The sequence below is a fragment of the Bos javanicus genome, chromosome 15, assembly GCF_032452875.1.
Source record: "Bos javanicus breed banteng chromosome 15, ARS-OSU_banteng_1.0, whole genome shotgun sequence".
NCBI classification, from domain to species: domain Eukaryota; kingdom Metazoa; phylum Chordata; class Mammalia; order Artiodactyla; family Bovidae; genus Bos; species Bos javanicus.
The window spans coordinates 76,577,214-76,602,156 of NC_083882.1; the positions used below are offsets into that span (position 1 = coordinate 76,577,214).

The 24,943-nt window shown below is 54.8% G+C and overlaps 1 protein-coding gene across 1 annotated transcript in view; it reads left to right on the forward strand.

The window, feature by feature from the left end:
- The window catches only part of CREB3L1 (cAMP responsive element binding protein 3 like 1), a 37,035-nt gene extending 22,639 nt beyond the window's left edge, over positions 1–14,396 (forward strand). The window contains exons 3-12 of the mRNA XM_061381303.1: positions 1,655–1,839; positions 3,874–3,952; positions 6,387–6,544; positions 7,177–7,326; positions 7,566–7,624; positions 7,942–8,010; positions 9,868–9,967; positions 10,869–10,995; positions 13,200–13,467; positions 13,643–14,396. Of these exons, the coding sequence (XP_061237287.1) occupies positions 1,655–1,839; positions 3,874–3,952; positions 6,387–6,544; positions 7,177–7,326; positions 7,566–7,624; positions 7,942–8,010; positions 9,868–9,967; positions 10,869–10,995; positions 13,200–13,467; positions 13,643–13,679 (1,232 nt within the window). The 3' untranslated portion in view covers positions 13,680–14,396. The remainder of the gene's footprint in view (positions 1–1,654; positions 1,840–3,873; positions 3,953–6,386; positions 6,545–7,176; positions 7,327–7,565; positions 7,625–7,941; positions 8,011–9,867; positions 9,968–10,868; positions 10,996–13,199; positions 13,468–13,642) is intronic.
- Positions 14,397–24,943: the final 10,547 nt, after the last annotated feature.

Sequence of the window (24,943 nt, forward strand, 5' to 3'; positions counted from 1 at the left end):
TAGTGGCTAGAACCATGAACAGGGTTCCCTTCCCTTCAGAGGACAATGGTCTTAAGTGGAGTTTTTAAATTTTCTCATCTATTAAGTGGACAGAAGAGCAGTGCTGGCCCCCAGAGTTGATGGCAGGAATACACAAATTCATACGCATCGAGAGCTGGGAATCGGTCCCAGTGCACGATGTGTGAGCTGCTTCTGAGGGTCTTTGAGATTCCCCAAGGGCAGAGACAGGCCCTTATACCCTGCCCCATCCCCCCGCTTGAGGGCAGGGACACCTGCTGGGGCTTTAAGAGGCTCCAGGGCTCGTGGCTGTGGAGGTTCCAGCAGTGTCCCTACATGCCCTGACCTCAGCCCTGCCGTCTGGAGGTCACCTCAATGGGGCGGCGGACCCCAGCCTGGGGAAGGGCAGCATGTGGGGTGCACCGCTTCCCAGCCGGGCAACTCCTCGCCACCCCAAGCCTATTTTTAGAGCAATTTGTCTGTGGGTCCTTTGCAGGGGGCAGCTTCCCGGAGGCCGGCAGGCTGGCCCTGTAATTTGGGAAGATTGTGGGTGTTCCTGGAGCCCAGGGGCGGGGGCCCTCAGGCTCCCTGCAGGGTGGGGCCTGGCCTCAGAGGTGGGATCAGGCGGCTGCTGACCCTTCTCCCCACCCATAACAGGCCTCAGAGCCTCTGGTCCCTCTAGCCCCTCCGTGCTGGCTCCTCAGACCTCAGCCTCACCCGAGCCAGGTGCTGGGCCACCAGCAGCAGAGCTGACTTGAGAGGAGGACTGTAGGCACCCCTCAGGAAAGGGGGTGACGCCCTGCAGCCCTGTGGTCCATGTGAGGCCAGGAGGCCCACGAGGTGGGCAGGAGGTGGTCGCTGCCCTGGGAAGCCTGAGCAACCACTGTCCCATCCAGGCACCAGACGGCCGTGGAGTCTTCCTTCTTATCTTGCCTCCAGTATATTCTTCTCCACCCCTGCTGCCACTGCCTAAGCACATGCCTCGTTTCCTCTCTCCGGAAACAGCCTCCTGAGGGTCTCACCGCCTCTATCTTGCCTGCGGTCAGTCCAGTCTGCACACTGAGGCAGAGTGATCTTTTTTAACCTCACAACCCCGAGTGTGCTTAAAATCCTTCAGTGTCTCCTCGTTACCTTTAGAACAAAGTCACAGCTCTGAGTCCAGCCTCCAAGGCCAACCCATCCCTGCTGGCCTCTCTGACTCCGTCTTTGTGTTCTAACCGCGCTAAACTGCTCGTGACTCTCTCCAGACCCCCAGCACCTAGCATGGCACTCATTAGATGTTTGCTGAATAAATGTAATCATATTCACAGTAGCTGCCGTTTGTTGAACATTTACTTCTTGACCAGTACTTTTACAGGTGAGGAAGCTAAGGCTCAGAGAGGTTAAGCACCTTGCCTAAGGTCACACAGCCAGGCGGGAGGGGTCTGTTGTCCAAGCCCACTCTGTAAACTGCTGAGTGAAGAAGAGGCCTCTATCTGTTCTGGGCCAGCCCACTCTGCCCTTCCACCTCAGCAGCGCCGCCCCCCATGCCCTTCCCTTCCTGCTTCCTCGTGTACCCTAACATCCCTCCACGGCCCCGTCCAGCAAGGGGCCAGGAGGGGGGCCGAGCCCTCTGCTCTGGGAGTCACCTGAGCCTGGGTCCTGCCCCCTTCCCTAGATGTGGAACATGGAGCGTGGGTGCTGGGGCACAAACTGTGCTCAGTCATGGTGAAGCAGGAACAGAGCCCGGAGCTGCCCGTGGACCCTCTGGCCGCCTCCTCGGCCATGGCCGCCGCCGCTGCCATGGCCACCACCCCGCTGCTGGGCCTCAGCCCCCTGACCAGGCTGCCCGTCCCCCACCAGGTGAGCCTGGGGTCTGTTTACAGGGGCTGAGGGCGGGAGGAGGGGGGCTGGATCTCTGCAGGAAGGGCCATCTGAAACCCTGGGCACCCCGGGGCTCTGAGCAGGGAGCAGTGTGGCCCTGTCTCTGCCCCCACCTTGGGCCACCCTTTCACCAACCTAGAACAGACTCAGACCACGGGGGCCCTCACTGTGTGCGGAAGAAGATGAAGGGACCCAGGCAGGGCTGGGCATTGGGGACCCCACCCAGGGTCTCAGGGTAGGAGACAGCCCAGGCCACATAATTTTCTCAGTGTCCGGATTTTTAAAAACGAAGAAACACCTAAATGGAAATATAAAAATTATACCCTATTTCCATTGTTTATATTCATGAGATGAATATGTTTAACCTACACGCGCAGGCCGGCCCTCCCTCCATGAATGTCTAGATACCGTCGCTCAGCTATAGAACCAAAGCGGACCTCTGAAGACCCTTCTGGGGCCGTGAGGCCCAGACTCCCAGCGCCTGGGAGAGGCCCTGCCTGGTCCCGGCTCTGCTCCCACTTGTGCTGTGGGCACGGTGCCTTCCTTCTTCATTCCTCAGCTTCCTTCTCTGTAAAATGGGAGCTTGAACTATGGCTAACGGGCTCCTACTCTTGCGTCTAAAACACGAGTTGTTGTTTAGTTGCTACGTTGTGTCCGACTCTTTGTGACTAGCCCACCAGGCTCCTCTGTCCATGGGATTTCCCAGGCAAGAATACCGGAGTGGGTTGTCATTTCTTTCTCCAGGGGATCTTCCCCACCCAGGGATGCGAACCCGCATCTCCTGCATTGGCAGGAGCATCCTTTACCACTGAGTCACCGGGAAGCTCTTGGAATCCCTTGAGTCGGGGCTTGGCTGGCACTGCCCCCTGCTGGCCACATGGCTCACCCGCTCAAAACACACGTGACCCAAGGGTTTCCCAGGTGGCAGCAGCGGTAGAGCCTGCCTGACAGTGCCAGAGATGTAAGAGACACGGGTTTGATCCCTGAGTCGGGAAGATCCACCGGAGGAGGAAATGGCAACCCACTCCACTTCAGCATTCTTGCCTGGAGAATCCCATGGACGCGAGAGAGCCTGGGGTCGCAAAGAGTCAGACATGACTGAAGCGACTTAGCCTGCACACCGAGGCAAGAAAGGGCAATCCTTCCTCCTCCACCAGGGACTGGAGGGTTCAGGGCTGGCTGCAGACGGAGAGGATCTTTGGGGACCATCTTCAGGGCTGGCTCTGTGACTCCTGAGGCCTCCGCAGAGCAGGAAGGGAAGACAGGATGGCCGTGGAGCCAAGGTCATGGAAGTTAGGCGCTGGGCTCAGGGGAGCCACGTCCTCTCCCCAGGTCTTCTGGTCTGTGTCTCGCCACCGCACCTCTGACACAGGCTACACTCTGGACGCCCTCTGTGCGCACCGTTTCCAGATCTAGCCAGGCTCTGTCTGGGCGCTGTGCTTTCGCAGATGCTTTTTCCTCGACGTGGAGTGCCTTTCCCCTCACCCACATCCTGCCCAACCCTGTATCTGGAATACTGCTGTTTCTACTTCAGGACTCAGATTTCAGCTGCTCAGGGACGCTCGGGGACCTTTCTATAATGCCTCCTTCGTCGGCGTTGTGATTACCGTTCAGGGAATCTGGCAGTGTATCTGGCAGTGTAATCTGCCAGACATTACATTATGTGGGTCTCATGGCAACCCACATACCCAGGCCTGCATGGTGTTCACAGTCGGTGTAGGGTCACCCCCTCCGAAAAAGACAGTCCTGGCCTCAGAGGCCACAGGAAGCCCTTCTTCCCTGAACTCGGGAGCTAAACGATGTTCCTTGGCCACCACTCTCTTCCCTGAGGCCTGACTTGCCTTCTGCTTGAGGCATAAGAACCTGCCTCTGCTCCCTCTGGGATATGCCTGGAACCCTGAGCCCAGCTACTTTCTTAATGCTGTAGGGCAGACGCCCCCAGGCTCAGGGAGGGCGGGAAGTTGGTGGGGACAGGCCCCCGGAGCAGCTGACGGAGCCCTGCCTCTTCCTCAGGCCCCAGGAGAGATGACTCAGCTGCCAGTGATCAAAGCCGAGCCCCAGGAGGTGCACCAGTTCCTCAAAGTGACACCAGGTGGGTGTGTCTGGAGAGGGGCTCTTCGTCTCCAGTCTTGGACAGACCACATTCCTTACCCCTCGGTTCAGCCCCTATCTCCCTCGACACGTCCCTTTTCTCCCCATAACAGCCTCTCCTCCCTTTTGTGCCCGTTCCCTGCCTCTCCAGGCCCTTCCTGCTCATTCTACAGCTGTTGTCACTGTTATCACCAGCTTCTCATCCTGTTTTCCAGTTTCCCCTCCCATCATTCACTAACTGAGGTCCTCTCCATAGCCATCAGCTCATCCATCCATTCATCCATTTACTCATTTATCTGTCCATCTGTCCATTCTTCCAGCTATCCATTCATCCACCCATCCAACAAGAGTACATTGGGCCTCTCCTAGTTCCAGGAACTGGGGATGCACAGAGAGAAAACAGTCATTGTACCCAAAGAGCTCACACAGTAGTGAGGGTCACAGACAAACCACTAATTATACGGTTGTGTTGTGGGTTAAAGATGACAGATCCCAGGAAACACCTCCCCAGACCTGACAGGAGAGGACAGAGGAAGCTTCTTGGGTTGAGCAGGAGAGAGGACTAACTTAATCTTTCCAGTCCCACCGCATTCATTCATCCAACACTGACTAAGCATCAACTGTGTATCAGGCCCTGGACGAACCACCACAAGGTTTAGGAAGATGAATAAGGCCCAAGTTTCACCCTCAAGTTACTCACAACAGCCTCTGAGAGAAGACAGAATTAACTGGAGAAGGGACCATCCCATGGATGGAGGACCCTGGTGGGCTGCAGTCCATGGGGTCACTAGGAGTTGGACATGACTGAGCGACTTCAATTTCACTTTTCACTTTCATGCATTGGAGAAGGAAATGGCAAGCCACTCCAGTGTTCTTGCCTGGAGAATCCCAGGGACGGGGGAACCTGGTGGGCTGCCGTCTATGGGGTCGCACAGAGTTGGACACGACTGAAGCGACTTAGCAGCAGCAGCAGCAGCAGCAGAAAGGGACCAGTGTGAAAACACCTTACATCATAAAGCATGGTCGCATCCATTAGCCCATTGCATCCTCCCAGCTCCATACAGGGAGTCATTTCACCCCCAGTTCAACAGGGAAGTGAGGCTGGGAGACGTTAAGTAAACATGAATATAGGTCACACTGTTGTGGGGTACAACAGTCAGGACTTGAACTCGGGTCTGACTCCAAGTTCAGTGGTCTTTACAGTACAGCATCCACGAGAGGCAGATGAGAGCCAAAGAAGACAGAGGGGACTCCTGTAGGAGGCAGTGGGGGGCAGAGCCCAGAAGCACGCAGTGGTTCCTCCTCCCAATCTCAGCCCAGCTCTGCGGTGCAGTGAGCTCCAGATTCCCGCATGTGCATGCGCGTGTGCTCAGCTGTGTCTGACTCTGTGCAACCCCAGGGACTGCAGCCTTCCAGGCTCTTGGTCCTCTGGGCTCAGCGCAGGCTTCTTCCCGATGCTGTGGCCAAGAGAGGCAGCAGGGAGGGCGTGCTGGGGAGAGCAGTGCTCTTGGCGCCTCTGCTGAAAGCTCAGTGCCTGCTGCCCTGTTACCCTGAGGTGGGAAATGGACACCCTGGTGTTAAATGGAAAGAAAGGGACAGAGGCTGTCGTTTGCCCTGTCTGATCCCCATGGGTATCGCTGTGGGCAGACTCCAGACATCTCCTGGGGTTGCCAAGTTGGAGGCTCACAGACCCTGAGCCCTATGAAGTCAGGGTTTAGTCACTAAGCTGTGTCCGACTCTTGCAACCCCAGGGACTGTAGCCCGCTAGGCTCCTCTGTCCGTGGGATTTCCCAGGCAAGAATAGTGGAGTGGGTTGCCATTTCCTTTTCCAGGGGATCTTCCCGACCCAGGGATCAAACCTGGATCTCCTTCATCGCTGGCAGTCTCCTGCATTGCAGGTGGATTCTTTACTGTCTGAGCCACCAGGGAGAGGAGCCCCGAGAATCCAGCCTCTGTGTTATCCCTGCCAAGTGTTAGTGTTAGTCGCTCAGTCATTTCCAACTCTGCGACCCCATCCATGGACTATACCAGGCTCCTCTGTCCGTGGAATTCTCCAGAAAAGAACATTAGAGTGGGTAGCCATTCCCTTCTCCAAGGGATCTTCCCAACCCAAGGATGGAACCCAGGTCTCCTGCATTGTAGGGGGATTCGTTATCGTCTGAGCCACCAGGGAATTCCCACCAAGAATCGGGTTTAAAGGAGCTGGGCTTGGTGGAGTCAGAGAGGGCATGGCCCTCAGATACTGTCTTCTGGGATGTCAACTCTACTTTCTGACATACTAGGGTCCGGGGGGAGGGGGGTCCTGACGTTATAGGGGTCAAGGCCCGAGCAGTCTGCCCAGATGCCTTCGGACCGACTTAGGCCCGCGCTGTGCCGAACTCTGTCTGCCCAGAGCTGGGGCGCCCGGCTAACCTGGTTTCTCCTGCTCCCCACAGAGGACCTGCTGCAGATGCCTCCGACGCCCCCCAGCAGCCACGGCAGCGACAGCGACGGCTCCCAGAGTCCCCGCTCTCTGCCCCCTTCCAGCCCAATCCGGCCCATGGCCCGCTCCTCCACGGCCATCTCCACCTCTCCGCTCCTCACCGCCCCTCACGTAAGCAGCTGGGGCCAGAGGAACCCAGTGTCTGGGGGGAGCCCTAAGCCTGATCCCCACCCGCATCAGAACACAGGAGGCGCCTGCCCCGCAGATGGGAGTGAAGATTTTTTAATTGTGCTTGGGGATGAATAGGAAACGGGAAGAGTCCAAGAGGCCTGCTGAGCCCGCTGGCAGCCAAGCTGGGCCTACAACTTGACATTCCTGACCTCCAGGGGGATAGCTCAGGCTGCCTCCAGGGAGCACTGTTTGCAGAGCAAAGTTCAGGAGGCCCAGAAGCCCTGGGATGGGTGGGGGACCCCTCAGGTCTAGAGGTGGTAGGTGTCCGAGGTGGGTGCTGTTCAGGGGGCCCTGGACAAGTAAGCTCTGAGGCTGTGGATTCCACAATGGGATCTAGGGACCAGCCCTTCCCAACACTATATTGAGGGCCTAACATGCCAGGCTGCCAACAACATCCTCAGCACTTGTGACATGTTACTGGATTTAATTCAGATCCGCCCCTTTTTCAGATGAGGAAACTGAGGTTCAGTGAGCTGGCTGCCTTGCCCAGGTCGTGCTGAGGGTAAATGGCCGAGCTCAGATTTGAATGCAGGGCTGTCTGGTTCCTAACTAGTATGTCCCCCTTGCCGCAGAAATTACAGGGGACGTCGGGGCCGCTGCTCCTGACGGAGGAGGAGAAGCGCACCCTGGTTGCTGAGGGCTATCCCATCCCCACCAAACTCCCCCTCACCAAAGCCGAGGAGAAGGCCTTGAAGAGGGTCCGGAGGAAGATCAAGAACAAGGTAAATCTCGAGGCAGACCCTGGCCCTGCCCTGGGGCTTCCTGGGGGGTGGGGGCGGGGCTCTGCTTCCCTGGCCATGCCAGTCCTGAAACTGGGGAGCCCAGGAACTGGATACGTGGCTTGGTAATTCCGTGAGGGACAGGGAAGCCTGGCCTACTGCGGTCCACGGCGTCACGGAGAGTCGGACACAGCATGGTGACTGAACAATAACAACTCCCGTTTGGGGGCTTTCCCCTCTAGATCTCGGCCCAGGAGAGCCGCCGTAAGAAGAAGGAATACGTGGAGTGTCTAGAAAAGAAGTAAGAGGCCTGGGGCGGGAGGACAGTCCAAGTGGCCTGGGCTCCGCTCCCCAGCCTGGATTCCTCTCCCACCCTCTCGGGGGCGGTGGGGGAGTGGCATGGGGAGTAGGATGCTGGTGGGCAGGGCAAAGCGGGCAGCAGAGAGACTTCCTTGGTGGTCTAGTGGTTACGACTCTGTGCTCCCAGTGCAAGGGGCACAGGTTCAAATCCTGGTAGGGGACTAAGATTCAGCATGCCACACCCCACGTGACCCCAAAGTGGGGGGGAAGCCAGGTCTGGGGGCTGGCGCTGAGCCTGTGCCTGCTTGGCCCCCCCAGGGTGGAGACATTTACATCTGAGAACAACGAACTGTGGAAGAAGGTGGAAACGCTGGAGAATGCCAACAGGTGGGTGGTGCCGCCTGCGTGCCCCCTGGCCCCTGCCCTTCTGCAGCCAGTGGCTGGCTCTGGCATAGCTCTGGGAAGCAGGAGGGAGGAGAGACCACTGAGCTCAGAGTAATGCAAATCCCAGAAGCAGGGGCCCTGCAGCCTGGGACCCTCAGTTTCCCTTCCTCCTTTATCCACTCAGAACTCTAGATACTGGACACGGCTGGCGAGATGCTTAAGTGAGATAATACAAACCAGCAGCAGCCCCTGGGCACTTGTTAGAAATGCTTCGTGCTCGGGCCTCCTGCCAGCCCTGTTGAATCTGGGGAAGGTTCCACAACCTATGTGTTAACAAGCCCTGCTAAGGTGATTCTGAGGCACCCTGAAGTCAGACCACCGGTGTACATGGTGTGCATGCTTACTACTCAGAGTGAGTGTCTCAGACCAGCACGTCAACATCAGCTAGGGGCTTGCAGAAGTGCAGAATCTCGGGCCTCTCCCCACACTTAACTTGAATCAGAATCTGCATTTCAGCAACACACTTAAGTCATTCACGTGCACGACTAAGTTTGAGAAACAGTCTGGAGCCCACACAGGGCCTGGCATGCGGTGGCCACAGAAAGTCACAACTCCGGGTGCTGTCTTTGTGATCCTGGGAAAACTGTCATGCATCGCTGGGCCCCAGTTGCTCTTTCGACATGGAGACTATGGAAGTGGTATCTCCCCGGATTCATATGACGATGTGATAAGACCTAGCAAGAAAAGGGCTAGCACTCTCCTTGGCGTTTGAGAATGCTCCCTTCATGTTAACTTTCCTTCTCTTTTTTCTTGCTCTTATTCTGAATTCTTGTTAGTAACCAGTCATGAGCCCACAGTAGGTCTTTAATAATTGTTCGCTGGGAGTAATTAAAACAGCACCCTGTTCTGTTGAGCAGGTGCTCAACAGAAGGCTCTTTCCTTCTTTCTTTCCTTCTCCCCCAGCTTCTCCAGCGGGATCCAGCCACTCCCCTGACTGACCTGGAGAATGCCCCTCTGACTCAGGAAAGAGGGGAGGGAGCCTTCGCCCCTCACCCGCTTCCTCTGGCCCAGATTCCTCTCTGGTCCCAAATAGGGCCAGGCCCTTGGAGCTATTTCGCCACCTGCTGTACATTCTGGGAACTGCAACCCCATGGACCAGCTGGGCGGGAGGGAAGAGATGGTTCAACATTTGTTCACCAAGGGTGGGCGGAGTCCTTGCTGGGGAGGACCCAGTCCCTGCCCTCAGGGAGCCCCCACAGTTAGCGAAAGAGACTGACGTCGTTGTTCAGTCGCTCATTCGTGTCTGACTCTTTGCGACCCCGTGGTATGACATACAAATTTGTAAATGAACGAAGTGTTACACGTGCTGTGACAAAATTAACAAAAATGGTAGCTTCCCCCCTCCTCCCCACCCCCGCCCGCACGCTCACTCCTCACCATGTACCAGGCCGCTGCCAGACACGTCCTTCTTAGCAGCTCAGGGTAGAAGGAGGGAAGGTCGGTTTAGCTGCGGCTGCTGCGGGGTTAAAGAAAAAGAAGGTGACCTCAGCCCAGGTGGGCTAGGCCCGCCTCCAGTCTCCGCTTTGGCCAGAAGAAGCTTCACGGGGCTCCTCTGAGCTCCCACAGGGTGACCCAGCTATTCACCGTGAAGTGGGCGCCAGGTGCCCCGGCCACGCCACAGAGGAGCCAAGCAGGAAGTGACCTTTTCTGCCTTGAGTGAAGCGGGCACCTGGTGTGGAAGCCAAGTCTAGAGCCAGCCCAGGTGCCCCCACACGCACCCGCACCCAGGGAGAGCTCCAGGAGGCAGAGATACCTGCCTGCTGGGTCAGAGCCACTGGGTGACCGCTGTGCCCCCCTCAGGACTCTGCTCCAGCAGCTGCAGAAACTCCAGACTCTGGTCACCAGCAAGATCTCCAGACCTTACAAGATGGCAGCCACCCAGACCGGGACCTGCCTCATGGTAGGTCACTGTTCCTTCCCCACAGATCCGCAAGAGGCCCGCTCTGCCCCCAGGCCAGCTTTCCGGGGCCTGGGGGGTGATGTGCAGAGCATTCAGTGCACTGGCTCCAGCAGACCCCCCGCCTCTCTCCCCAAAGCCCATGGAACCTTCCAAAACATGACCTTCCCTGACCAGTTCTGACACGGTGTGGATGGTAGTGACTCACACGAACGCTGCTAGGGGATGACAGGCCAAGCGCAGTGAGGAGGCAGCCTCTGAGGATCCAGTGAGGGGATGGGCCTGGGGCGATGCGGGGAAATATGGACCTGTCTCTCTCTACATGCCTGGTGGGATGTCCAGGCTGTGGCCACAGCCTCTGCTTGCTCCTTTTCCACGTCCCCTGTAGCTGTACAGCCTGTGGCCTCTGGGTTAATCACTGTCCCCGGGCCCTCTAAGATCCTCAAGCTGTCAGGATCAGGTGGCAAAGCCGGAGTAGAGGCAGGTGTTAGTTTGGGCTCTGTGACTCTTAGCTCCCGGTGCTGGCCAGTCTTCCTGGGAGTCCTGCTGGGAATCTAGTGTGAAGATATGTTCCCGTCCCTTGCCCCAGCCTCAGTCTCCTCCAGCACCTACCCCTTCCTTCCTTTCCTGATTCCTTTCCACCCCAGAGGTGATAGCCACACTGGCCAACTCCCTCTCTTTTCTAGTGCTGCCTGGGGTGGCCCCTCTCCAATGGGCTGAGATGGCCTGACAGCCTCCACCTTCTCCTCCCGCACATGGCTCTGGGAGCAGATTTCCTGAAAAAATGATGAGCCTTTGGCCCCCAGTGGCTCATGGAGGGGGGAGAGGGGAGGGGCTTGGGGGTGGCCAGGGCTGCCGCCATCCCCTGGCCCAGCTCTGCCCACCACACTCTCTCCACTGCCAGGTGGCAGCCTTGTGCTTTGTCCTGGTGCTGGGCTCCCTCGTGCCCTGCCTCCCTGAGTTCTCCTCTGGCTCCCAGACTGTGAAGGAAGACCCGATGGCCACTGACAGCGTCTACGCCGCCAGTCAGAGTGAGTGCCCCAAGCAGGGCTGACCTCCCCCTACACCGGCCCCAACTTCTGGGCAGAAGACAGACGCAAGTGAGGAGCCAGGTCTGGGGCTGACACCGTCTCATTCTACCTTCCCATTTTGCAGATGGGGAAACTGAGGCCTCTCCCAAGGGTCTATGATTTGTTTGATGTTAGTTCTGGAATTAGAACTACAAGGCAGAGCCCCTGATTCCCAACCCACCCAGGAGTGGCTTGGCCAGGGGAGGAGGTTTAGGGAATAACAGGAATGTTCCCACCCTAGCCCCATGTATTATGGCGCCGGTTGGTAGGGCGCATCTGCTAAGCCACCATCAATATTTTACAACCGGGATAGCGAGTGAGTTTCAGCTCCAGGGCCATTTTCCATAAGATGTTAGTGGCTGCATGAAGCACTGCTAAGAAGGACTCTGAGGCCCCATTCAGGATCAACAGGAAGGTGTGGCAAGATCCACCGGTAATGTCTGTCCCGGGCAGAAGCGTGGGAGTGGTGGTGTGGACTCAGCTAGGTACCACCCCCTGGGGCTTGTGAGGACTGTTAGGAACATGGAGTTTCCCAGTCAGTCATATCTGCCACTCGCTAAGTGTGTGACCTCGGGCATGCGTCTGAAGCATGCTAAATTTTAATCTCTTATCTCGAAAATGGGAGTTACCAGTTCCATGCTTATTGAGCATGTTTGCTGTGAAGACGAAACGACATGGTGCATGAAGGCTCTCGGTACAGTTCCTAGTACATTGCAGGCTCTACTAAACGAGAGCAGCAGTCGCTCCCTTTTTGATGCGCTCACAAGAGGAGAGAAAAGACACAACACGAAGTGGCAAGGGGAGAACCGGCCCGGGGGCAGCGAAGAATAGGGTGGATTTCCGGAGGCAGAGGATACTTCAGACAGACCTCCAGAGGAACTTCCAGATGGTCCCTCATGGCCTCCTGGAGCGTGTCATCCAGCAGGGCAGGAGGAGGAAAAGGAAACAGATGGGAGGTCGGAGGGAGCGAGGAGCTGGGGGGAGTGAGTTTCACGAAGGAGGGATGCTGCAGGGAAAATGAGTTGGGCCTGCAGGCCCTTGAGGGGAGGGAGCGGCCGTGGGGAGGGTTAGGGGAAGAGGAAGCAGAGGTGGGGAGTGAAAACCCCTCCCTGGACCAGAGCAGCCAGAGAAGCAGAGAAGAGGCAGTCGCTAAGGGAGGTGGGTGGCAGGGATGTAAGATCCTGAGAAGCACATGTCTCAAGGCCAGAGGGGTCTGTGTGATGGGAGGCACAGGAAGGAATGGAAGTTGGGGGAGTGGGATTAGGGGGCGGGGGAGGCATGTTGATGGACAAAAGCAGAGTCAGAGGAGCCAGGGGAGTGCAGGAATGAGTGAGCCCCTCGGAGTGAACGCAGTGGGTTTCAGGCTCAGGGTCCCCGCAGGGCGCAGGGCGAAGGGCAAAGAGGAGGAAGTGACCCCTGGAGCAGGCTGGCCCATGGACCTGGGGCAGCGCAGAGGTGCAGGGGCCCTGCTCAGGCAGACCCTGAGGTCAGGGCCCTGAGAGTGAGGAGGGTGCCGGCGGCTCCTGGAGTCAGGCGGGCCAGGGTCTGCAGCTCAGCTACAGTGCATCGTCCTTAGACTGGGACAACGTCCCTGACAACCTGGAGCCTCAATGGCCTGTTTTGTGAAATAGACCTAAAAATATCTCATTCTAAGAGTTTCTGTTAATGATTTGATATAGGTTAAAGGATGCCGACAGTGTCTGATAGGCATAGTAGATATCCAACAAATGTGTTTTCTCTTTTCCTCATCTCCCTGAGGGGTAAACTGGGGCTTCAAATGGGGAAAAGGTTTATTCAAGGTCTCACAGGAAGGGAGTGGTTCAGTAGGATGAAAACCCAGCTCTCAGATGCCCCAGCCCAGTGCCCTCTGCTTAGGGAGCACTAAATTGCTCTGAGTGCTGTTTCAGTCACTCTGTTATCTCATTTAAACCTCGCATCGACAGGAGGTTGGCCCCTAGTATCCTGTTTTACAGATGAGCAAGCTCAGAAAGGTGAAAGCAAAGGCATGGCTTGCCTGCAGTCACACAGCTGGGCATCATTTGAGCTGGATTCAGATCCAGGCCTGAAAGAGTCCAGGGCCCAGGTCCTTGACCACTGGGCCCTGAATGCGGCCTAGATGGGGAGGGAGCCTTGGCACCATGGCTCACCCTGAGCTCCTTCTCCAGTGCCCTCCCGGAGCCTCCTGTTCTACGACGAGGGAGCAGGCTCGTGGGAGGATGGCCGCAGTGCCCTGCTGCCTGTGGAGCCCCCCGATGGCTGGGAGATCAAGCCCGGGGGGCCGGTGGAGCAGCGACCCCAGGACCACCTGCAACATGACCACCTGGACAGCACCCACGAGACCAGCAAGTACCTGAGTGAGGCCTGGCCAAAGGACGTCGGTGGGAACAGCACGGGTCCTGACTTCTCCCACCCTAAGGAGTGGTTCCATGAGAGGTGGGTGGGTGGCCCCTTCCCCTCCTGGGGCCCCAGGCTCCACCCAGCCCTGGTCCCCATGTTGTCAGCCACACCCTCCCACGGCCCCATCCCTCCCAAGTCCAAACCCAGCTTGCAGACGGGCGAGAGGGTCCTTCCCGGACAGAGTCATCCCTAACTTCTCTTCTCTCTCCAGGGATCTGGGTCCCAACACCACCGTCAAGCTCTCCTAGGCCGTGCCAAGACCCAGGACACAGGGCGTACCCTCTGGTACTCAGAAGAGGGGTCGTCCTGCTCACCAACCCGGATCCGGCTCGTACCCCTGCCCCCTGGGGTCCCCTCCCAGGAGAAAGGGTTCTGCTCCCCATCCCCCACCAGCCCCTCTTTGCCCCAGATCTTGACTGGGGCCCCCCCTCCCCCCACATTTGGACTGTTCCCTTGGGCCAACCACTCTGTTCTCACCCCCTCCCTCCCACAACCATCCGTCCTTCTCAGATAAACCACTCACTGGGTTACCCACCTCCTTTCTCATAATGACCAAGAGGACCACTGCCTCCCTGCCCCACCCCGACCACATACACACACAGACACATAAACAGACCGACCCACTAAGCCCCCCCCGCCCCCCCTCACTGTACAGAGACCAAGAACAGAAATTGTTTGTAAATAATGAGCCTTATTTTTTATTATTGCCAGTCCCTAAGATATTGTATTTTACAAGTCTCCCTCCTACCTTCAACCCTCCCTAGTTTTGTATTTTATGAAGTTAGTGCGGGCTTCGCTGCTCCCTGGCCCAGGAGAGAGGGTCCGCCCCAACCCCTAACCTGGCCTCCCCCTCTGCCGCTGCCCAAGCCGCTGGGCCTTTTTAATTGCCAAACTGCTTCACCCATCAGCTCAGCACATGCTTTAAGAAGGCAAAAGTAAAAAAAAAAAAAATGATGCAGCATCAATCCCTGACTTTGTGCTTTTCTTCACGGTAGGGGTCGTGGTCGGGGGGGGGGGGGGGGGTGGGCACTGAAGATGAAGGAATAAGAAGGTAAGTTTATCTGGGGGCTTCCCAGGTGGCGCTAGTGTGAAGAACCCACCTGCCAACGCAGGAGACATAAGAGATGCCGGTTCGACCCCTGGATCGGGAAGATTCCCTGGAGGATGGATGGCTACTCACTCCAGTGTTCATGCCTAGAGAATCCCATGGATAGAGGAGCCTGGTGGGCTATGGTCCATAGGGCTGCAAAGAGTCAGACAGGCCTGAAGGGGCTTAGCACACACGCAAGTTTATATTCTGATCAGTAGTGATCGTGGGTGAGGGGTTTGAGAAGGCATTTGTACTGGGTTCCCTGCTCCAGCCAGACACAGAATTCAAATCTGATGGCCAAAGAATTCTGCTGCAATCCCCATACCCCAAGGCTCCTCCCAGCTCCTCCCACTGCTGTGTGTGGAAGCAGAGAGGCATACAGGCCACCGGGTCGGCCTTTAAGGGTGGGATCTGTGAGCACTCGCGTCCAGGGTGGTCAGACGCTGCCGCAGGCACTGTACACACAGTACCCAGGCTGCTGCTCCTCTTCCCTGCCCACTTCTTAGTTTCTTGTATCTTGGCCTCATCTGCATTAGAGGAGCACACTTCAGAGGAAAAAGAACTGCCTTTGGCAACTGGAACCGCCACTTGCTAGCCATGTGCAGTGGGCAGAATTCCAACATGGGCTCCAGGCATCCTGCACCCTGGGGTGCACACCCAGGGTCATCCCTTCCCCTAGGGTCTGGGGCGGCAGGGGGCGGGGGGGACCTGTGCGTGTCAGGGATGCCACTCCCATAGTTAGGTGACCTTTCAAGGAAAAAGTAAAGGGATTTTGCAGGTGTAATGAAGGTCCCAAATCAGTTAATTCTGAGTTAATTCAAAAGGAGGGACTTCCCTGGTGGTCCAGCGACTAAGACTCCGTGCCCCCAATGCAGGGGGCCCTAGTTTCGACCCCTGGTCAGGGAACTAGATCTCGCATGCCACAGATAGGATGTGAGGTGGCCAAGCAAAGAAATAATAAATAAAAAAAAATTTTTAAGGGAGACCACCCTGGGTGGGCCTGACTTAATCGGGTGAAAGACATTCAAAGAGGGACTGCTGCTGCTGCTGCTGCTGCTAAGTCGCTTCAGTGGTGTCCGACTCTGTTTGACCCCATAGACGGCACCCACCAGGCTCCCACGTCCCCAGGATTCTCCAGGCAAGAATACTGGAGTGGGTTGCCATTTCCTTCTCCAATGCATGAAAATGAAAAGTGAAAGTGAAGTTGCTCAGTCGTGTCCGACTCTTAGCGAACCATGCACTGCAGCCTACCAGGCTCCTCCGTCCATGGGATTCTCCAGGCAAGAGTACTGGAGTAGGGTGCCATTGCCTTCTCTGAAAAGAGGGACTGAGCCCTTCCCAAAGAGAAAGAGAGTCTCCTGCTGGCCTTAAAGAAGCAAACAGCCGTGTTTCGTACCACATGGAGAGGGCAGCCTCTAGGCTGAGGGCCTCACACTCCGGAGGCAAGGCACTGGATTCTGCCAACCACCTGAGCAGCTTAGAAGAGGACCCCCAGCTCCAGATGAGGCCCCCGCCCAGCCAACACCTGGGCAGCCACCTGGGGAGGGCCTGAGCACAGGACCCAGCTGAGCTGTGCCCTGAGCCACAGACACGGAGGTCACACCTGTGTTGTTTTAAGCCGCCGTGTTTGTTATGATTCGTTATGCAGTGTCGGAAACTAAGACACCACGTAACCTGAACCTCCCTGAGCCTCCAGTGCCCCACCTGTAAGAAAAGAATATAAATAACATTCAGCGCACGAGGTTACAGGAATTCAGTGAGCTGTTTAGAACAGGACCCAGTGCACACTGACTCTGAGAAAGATTAACTGTGCCTTTAAAATATGTGTGTGTGTGAGTCGCTCAGTCAGGTCTGACTCTGTGACCCCATGGTCTGTCTATGGAGTTCTCCAGGCAAGAATACTGGAGTGGGTTGCCATTCCCTTCTCCAGGGGATCTTCCCAACCCAGGGATCAAACCCAGGTCTCCTACATTGCAGGCAGATTCTTTACCATCTGAGCTACCAGGGAAGCCCCTTTGAAATTACATATATATATATATATATATATATATATATATATATATATATGGAGAGGGCAATGGCACCCCACTCCAGTACTTTTGCCTAGAAAATCCCATGGACGGAGGAGCCTGGTAGGCTGCAGTCCATGGGGTTGCTAAGAGTCGGACACGACTGAGCGACTTCACTTTCACTTTTCACTTTCATGCATTGGAGAAGGAAATGGCAACACACTCCAGTATTCTTGCCTGGAGAATCCCAGGGATGGGGGAGCCTGGTGGGCTGCCGTCTATGGGGTCGCACAGAGTCAGACACGACTGAGCGACTTAGCAGCAGTAGCAGTATATATATATAAACTAATTTATCTACTTATTTGTTTGTACTGGGTCTTGTGTGGCATGTGGCATGTAGACTCTTAGTTTCAGTATGTGGGATCTAGTTCCCTGACCAGGGATCGAACCCTGGCCCCCCGCATTGGGAGCACAGAGTCTTAGCATGAGGAATTCCCTAGCTGTGCCTTTAGAGACAGTATTCATACAATGGGCTAAGGGCCAAGCTAGGGGTGCTGTTACAGCACAGAAGAGGGTGCCTCCCCCAGACTAGCGGCAAGGGCTTCCCGGAGTAGGTGACACGAAAGACCATTGGAAGTAGGCAGGAGAGACAAAGGGGCATCCCAGAAAGAAATGGTGTGGGCAAAGCCCTCAAAGGTGGGAGAGAGAGCTGGAAAACTTCAAGAAAATCTCAAATAGTTCAGAATAGCCGGAAGGTAGACAGCAAGAATGCTGAGAACTGAGGCTGGATAGTGATCAGGGGCCAGAGCCAGAGGGCCTCAAATGCCTGGATGTCGACGCTTATCTCACAAGCGTGATGCTTTCATACTCGGAAGCAGGGACTGTGGTGGGATGCCACCTGGGCCAGCTGCCCACCAGAAGCAAAGATGGACAAGACCAGACAGAACTCTAGAGCTTTGGAACTGGCCTTCAAGGCCCATCCTCTCTCCCCATTCTCCCACAGCCTCATCTTGACCACTTGATGGGGACCTCGGTGCCTGCTGCAGGGCATCAGTTTTAACTGCTAAGATATGCAAGCCTTTTAAAGCAAAGGCATTAAAGTCTGGGCTCTGGGCCAAAGCTGTGATTATTATTAACAAGAACTTTTAGCTCAACCCCCTTTCCTGATTGACTCATCCATTCCCTCTATTGGTCACTCAACAAACTGCTTTCAAAGGTCCCCCAGGATTGTGGAGGCAGCTGGGAAGTGAACCAGTCATCAGGCCCAGCGTGAGGGAGGGGTGCTAAGAAATACAGAAGGGTGTCATGTAGTTCAGATTCCACGGATCAGGGAGGGCAACTTGGAGGAGGCGACCTTTGACTGAGTCTTTTTTTTTTTTTAATATGTACGTATGTGTGCATTGGGCTGCATCAGGCCTTAATTGCAGCACTCAGGATCTTTGTTGCGACATGCAGGATATTTCGTTGAGGTGCACGGGCTCTCTAGTTGTGGTGCACTGGCTTAGCTGTTCCGAGGCATGTGAGATCTTAGTTCCCTGACCAAGTATCAAACTCACATCCCTGCATTGCAGGGTGGATTCTTAACCACTTGACCACCAGGAAAGTCCCTTGACTGAGTCTTATAGGGTGGGTAGGAGTCGGAGAAGTACAGAAGGGCTTAGAGCGTTTGGGGTGCAGAGAATGTCATGCAGACATGTAGCCATGAAGAGCTGAGCTAGGACTGGGGTGAGGCAAAGGGTGGTTAGGGTGCAAACTTAAGGAGGCCCTTGTATAGCCCTGGGAATGAGTACCTCCTTAAACGTGGCACTCTAAAGTGTCACACTTGCCTCAGCCTCCTCCTGGCCCTGATGGAAAGTATGGCCCTTGCAGGGATCTAAAGAGAAAAAATATTTTATCCTGAAGGTGATAGAGAGTTACTGAATGTTTTTAAACCAGACAGTGAGATAATCAGATTTGCCTGTCCTGGGGCTCTACAGGGCATAGAGTGAAGATGAGACAGATTCCAGAGATAATTAGAAGGAATTATCAACAGGCTTTGACATCAAATTGGCTGTGGGGTGCAAGAGTGAGGCTGGAGCCTGGCATGACATTTAGATGTCTGACTTCGAGGCCATGGTGGTAGATAAGACCATTTGCTGAGACAGGGAATGCCGGAGGAGGAGCAGGTTTGGAGAGAAAAAGAATTCCTTTTAGCACATCTTGCATTTGAGCTGCCTGTAGAGTGTTCACATTAGCATGCAAGTCTAGGACTTGGCGGAGAGGGATCCCAGGCGGAGATTAGGAAATTGTCAGCATCCAGGTGGTATGTTAAAATCTTGGATCTGCGTAAAGGGAAAAGAGACTTAGGGGCAGAACTACGGGGAAGGTGGACTTTAAGAGACAGTGGAAGAAGAGGAGTAAACAGGAAGGCTGTGCAGGAACGCACAGAGAGGGGAGAAAAACTGGGAGAGGTGAGTATCTCGGAAGTGGATGGAGAGAGCTTCTAGGAGCAGAGCTCACAGCTGTCAGATGCCGTCTGAGAGGCTGGGAAAGATCAGAAGACAAGGTGTCCATTCACTTTGATAATGAGGTCACCAGTGGCTGTGTCTGGAGCTGTGTAGGGGAGAACTGAGCCAGAAGGGAGACTTGGGTGGAGATGAGAACAGGTGGGATGGATGTGAAGACTGAAGCAGACGGGGGTGCAGTGAACACATGTCACTGAGGGTGGCATCAAGAGGCGGGTGTAGGGGCAATCAAGAGCACTTTGGGACTGCTCTTTCAGACAAGGGAGAGATGACCACGGTTATTTCTAGAAAAACATCTTCTGCTTCATTGACTACGCTAAAGCCTTTGACCGCGTGGACCACAACAAACTGTGGAAATTTCTTAAAGAGATGGGAATACCAGACCACCTTACCTGCCTCCTGAGAAACCTGTATGCAGGTCAAGAGGCAACAGTTGGAACCGGACATGGAACCACAGACTGGTTCAAAATTGGGAAAGGAGTACGTCAAGGCTGTGTATTGTCGCCCTGCTTATTTAACTTCTATGCCAAGTATATCATGTGAAATGCCAGGCTGGATGAGTCACAAGCTGGAATCAAGGTTGCCAGGGAGAAATATCAGCAACCTAGATATGCAGATGATAATACAGATAACACAGATATGCAGATGATAATGCAGAAATTGAAGAGGAACTAAAGAGCCTCTTGATGGAAGGTGAAAGAGGACAGTGAAAAAGCGGACTTAAACTCAACATTCAAAAAAAGAAGATCATGGCATCCAGTCCCATCACTTCAGGCAAATAGGTGGGGAAAAAATGGAAACAATGACAGACTTTTTTGGGGCTTCAAAATCACTGTAAACGGTGACTGTAGCCATCAAATTAAAAAAAAACACTTGCTCCTTGGAAGAAAAGCTATGACGAATCTAGACAGGTATTAAAAAGCAGAGACATCTCTTTGCCAGCAAAAGTCCGTTAGTCAAAGCTATGGTTTTTCCAGTAGTCATGTCTGGATGTGAGAGCTGGACCATAAAGAAGGCTGAGTGCCAAAGAATTGATGCTTTCAAACTGGTGCTGGAGAAGACTCTTTAGAATCCCTTGGACAGCAAGGAGATCCAACCAGTCCATCCTAAAGGAAATCAACCCTGAATGTTCATTGGAAGGACTGATGCTGAAGCTGAAGCTCTAAGGGTTTGGCCACATGATGCAAAGAGCCAAATCATTGGAAGAGACCCTGATACTGGAAAAGATTGAGAGCAGGAGGAGAAGGGGGCCACAGAGGATGGGATGGTTGGATGGCATCATCGACTCAATGGACATGAGTTTGAGCAAACTCTGGGAGACGGTGAAGGACAGGGGAGCCTGGCGTGCTTCAGCCGATGGAGTCACAAAGAGTCGGAGACGACTGAGCAACCGAACAACAACAATAATGTCTAGAAGACAAGGAGTCAACAGAGAGGGAAGGTGATGGCTGACGGGAGTGGGAGTGGAGGAAGGGAAGGGATCCAGGGAGCAGGTGGAAAGATCCACTTTGGCCTGGAGAAGCCTAGATAGAAATGGAGGGCACCATGTGACTGAAGACCATGGGGAGACAGGAAACTGAGGGAGACGCCCTGTGACTGTGAAGTTTGAGGACAAGACAACGGGGAGGGTGAGCATGGGGGTTGCACTGAGGGGTGAGGGGCAAAGTTTGAAATAGTCGCTCAGAGGAATGGGACCCACAAATATTTATAGGGTATCTCTTACATGCACGGAACCATGATGACCTTGGAGCACAAACAAGACCCAGTTTCTGATGGCAAAGGGCTTGAAATCTAGCATCCTCTCATTATTGATTTGTGACCATCTGCCAGGCATTGGACTGAGAACTTTACAAGTCCCAGTTAGGGTGAGCATTTTTACAACTGAAGAACGTGGGGTTCAGAGAGGTGAAATGACTTGACCAAGGTCATACAGCAAGTAAGTGGCAAAGTGGATATTTGAAGACAGGTTTGGGGCTTTCCTGCTGGCTCAGCAGGAAAGAATCCACCTGCCAAGGCAGGAGACACAGGTTGGATCCCTGACCTGGGAAGATCCCACATGCAGAGGAGCAACTGAGCCTGTGAGCTGCAATTACTGAGCCCACACGCCCTTGAGCCTGTCCTCTGCAATATGAAGAGCTGCCGCAGTGAGAAGCCAGCACACCTCAAGTAGAGAGTAGCCCGCCACAACTAGGGAAAAGCCTTCGCAGCAATGAAGACCCAGAACAGCCAAATATAAACAAAGAAAGAAAACTGCAAAAAGAAGACAGGTCTGTTTGGCTTCAGAGCTCATGTTGCCCCTCCGGCTCTCCAGCTCGCACCCCAGCACCCTTCCACCTTCCTTCCCCCTAACCCAGCTCTTAATCTGGCACAAGATCCAAGCACACTGGGGGGCTTCCTGGAGCCCAGGGTTTGGCAAGCGGGTCAAGGCGTGGTCATCTGCAGTCATTATGCCCATCCAGCCCAGACAGTCCTCCCCTCCTGTGCTGGGAAGCAGGGTTACCTCCCTCATGCAAGCCACCTGTTGACTTCCGCCTCCTCAGCACTGCGTCACTGTCCCTGAGGGGGCCCCTCCCCAGGATGTCCCCAGTGATGGAGCTGCAGCCTTTGCACTGTATTGTCAGCCCTGGCAGCTGGCACTGCCACACACACACACACACACACGTGGTGGCTTTCATGAGGTCAGTCACCCTGCTCAGATTGCCACAACAAACCCTTTGTTACACCTGGAAACCAAAGCTCTGTCAGCACGGAGAGCGGCTGTGAGTGATGCCCTGGAGCTGGGATGGGCTGGGGCAAGGCTCCAATTCCAGAGACTGGACCACCCCAGAAGCCATCTGACCAATTGGGGCACCTATTTGACGAGGGTAACAGGTGCCCATTGGGGCACTGGGAGGGAGGAGACAGGCTGGGAACTCACCTCCAAGGAAGCCTGAGTCTCTTGGTCATTAGAGTGACAGTTAAGAGCATGCATCCGACGTTCCTGCTTCACATCTGTGCGTGACCTTGGCAAATGACCAAACCTCTCAAAGCCTCAGCATCCTTGTCTGTAAAATGGTACCCACCCTCATAAAACTGCTGTGAGGGATAACTGAAAGCTTGCCCACGAAGTTCTTAGCACAAGGTCAGTTAGGCAGTAAACACTCGAAAGGCATTAGCTATTATTTTCTGAGTGCAGAGGCGAGCAAGGAGCCAGCTGCAGCTGGGAGAGGCTGCAGAAGGTGGTCAGGCTGGTGGCGGGGGAGGGGAGCTTTCATTCTTCCCTTGGATTCTTGGGAAGAGGGCAGAGCCACGCAGCTAAAAAAATAACGCAGCAGCTGGTCCTACGTGGGGGAGGTGTGAGGACAGAGGGGAGAAGCTCTCATTTAAAAAGGATTGAGAGGGGCAAGCTCGGCAAAGAGTCGACCAAAAAAAACGACCTGGAACTCAGCAGCTAAGCAGCTGTGAGGGAATGTCAAATCCAGCAGAACGACCATAATTCTCAGTATAGGAGCTACCCCGGGCCTGGCAGTTTGGAAAATTAGCAATCCTGGAGGCCATCTCAGGGGCAAAGATGTGGGGGCAGGGAGGAGCTCTCAAGGGCCTAACCCCCTCACTCCCTTCTACCCGCCTCCCGCATCCCCCTACGCAGCAACAGGACTTCTTTAGAACTTGGCTTTCCATTGCAAGCTCCCCAGTGGTCAAGATGCTTAATGCAATTCCATTTATTCCATTCATCCAAGGTGGAATTGATAGACCAGAAGAGAGGGGGAAGGCGGAATGGAGGCAGCTGCCTTTGGGGCATTTAAAGATGAGGGAAGCAGGCCAACGTGAGGCTGCTACTGTGTGGCAGGCAGCCCGTGGGGAGTGGGAAAAGGCATGAGTTCTGGGGCCAAAAGACCTAGATTTAAACCCTGGCTCGCCACTCACTCACCTCACCTGAGCCATCTTGGAGCAAATAAATCACTTGAATGACATCTCAGGGTCCTCATCTGTAACATGGAGGAAGCGATAGCATCTACCACCCGGGCTTGTGGTAAGAATCAAATGAGATGTTAGTTATTGTTAGAGGGTGAAGGGGAATGCCCGAAGAGGGGCCCAGGAAGCAGTTATAGGGCTGTAGGAGGGAGACAACGTCTGTAGTGGAGTGTCGGGGAGGGCCTTATGGGGGATGTGGCATCGGAGAATGGCCTTGACAGATGGGCAGGATTTCAGAAAAAGGGACATCCTACCGGCAATGGGAACAACATGAGCAAAGGCACAGAGCAGGACAGCCACTGCAGGGCTGGTGAGAGCCGGAGGAGCCTCAAGCAGTACAGCTCTGCCCCTCTGTAATCCGTTCTTTACCTCTGAGAGTCTGGTCCCTCCCACCTTCCAGGGCTCACAGACAGTGGGGAAAGATAAGACAAACTAGACTAGACACTGGGTGCAGAGGACAAGGGGGCCTGGGAAGAAAAAAGAGTGCCTTTCAGCTGGAGCCATCCAGGGAGACTTCCTAGAGGTGGAGGCATTTCAGCGGATCGAATTTGAAGTACAGCAACAGAAGATTTCAGATGAACGATGGTATACAAGGCTGATGCCAATTCCCAGAATACGGAACACAGATGAGTGGAAGGAAATGGATGGAGCTGGAGGATAGGATGTGGGGAGGTGAAGGCAGGCCTTGAATGCCAGGCTAAGTAAGGGTAAGGTTGGGGGGGCACTAAATACTGCAGAGGGAGAGTAAATGCTGTGGTCAGAGTGAGGCGGGAGGTAGATCAGGTCCCCTACTCTCCCAGGGTAAAGCGATTGGAGATTCATTCCCTGTGGGCCGAAACTCCAAGAGGAGAATAGCAGGACAATTAAGAGAGGCAGCTAAGCCCTGCCCAGACCACATATTTCTCATTCTCAAGTCAGGAGACCTCTTAGACTGCACAGGTGCAGAAAAGGCTCCTTGGAGGTCAAAGGGTGAGTTATGTCAAGGGATGTTCTACCAACACCCTCTCCGTTAGAATCCACCTTGGCTTAGAGGAGCGTGTGTGCGCACATTCAAGGATCTTGAGATCTGCCAAATATGGACTGTGAACCAGGCAAATCAGAATGATTGGCCAAAGGAAACCCAGGAGAAACACCCCATACAAGTAATTCAAACTGCCACGGGGCACGACTCAGGGCCTCTTCCTCTAGTTTGCCTGTGTGTCTATTTACAAGTATTGTACTCTTTTCCTCTTAATAAATACTCCACTTGCTTCGATACTGTCTGTCTTGGGTGAGGGCCCTTGGCACTGATCATTGGTCTAGGGGCTAGGATCTGGTGCTTTCGCTGCCACAACCCAGCCCCAGTCTCTGGCTGGGAACCCAAGCCCTGCTCCAAGCCGTTGCAGGCCACCCGAAATCAAAAGGTCAACTTCAGAGTCTAGGGTAGTGGATAGGAGGTGTTAGATCTGAGAAGTTACCCAGGGTCCTGCCATCATTCAGATGAAAGGTTCAAGTGCAGAACACCCCAAGGACAAGAGGAGATGCTGCAAGGAGGAACCATGGGATTTCCATGGGGAAGAAGATGAACCTCAAAGAGACCTCTAGTCTTTCCTTCCTGAGTTGGGTTCTCCCCTATCCCAACCCAGAGATGGATTCAATCTTCTGGGAGACCCTGGCCCAGGGCTTTCAGGGGACAGGCCACAGGAGGCTGCAGGCTCTCCATTCCACACCCACTGGCATCTGGGCAGGGTTCAGCAGAGAGCTAGGCCTAGAGAGCTAACACTTTACCTGCAATCAAGTCCATCCTCAAATTCAAGGCATCCTGGCCCATGTTGCCCTTCCTGCGCCCCTTCTTCAAATCTAATTGGGTCTCTCAAGTCCCATGGCACCGACGGGGTTAAAGCCAGCTCGTGTCACCGCCCCCGCCAACATCGCCCCCCCCCCCACCCCCCTGCCCGCGCGGCGAATGCCGAAGC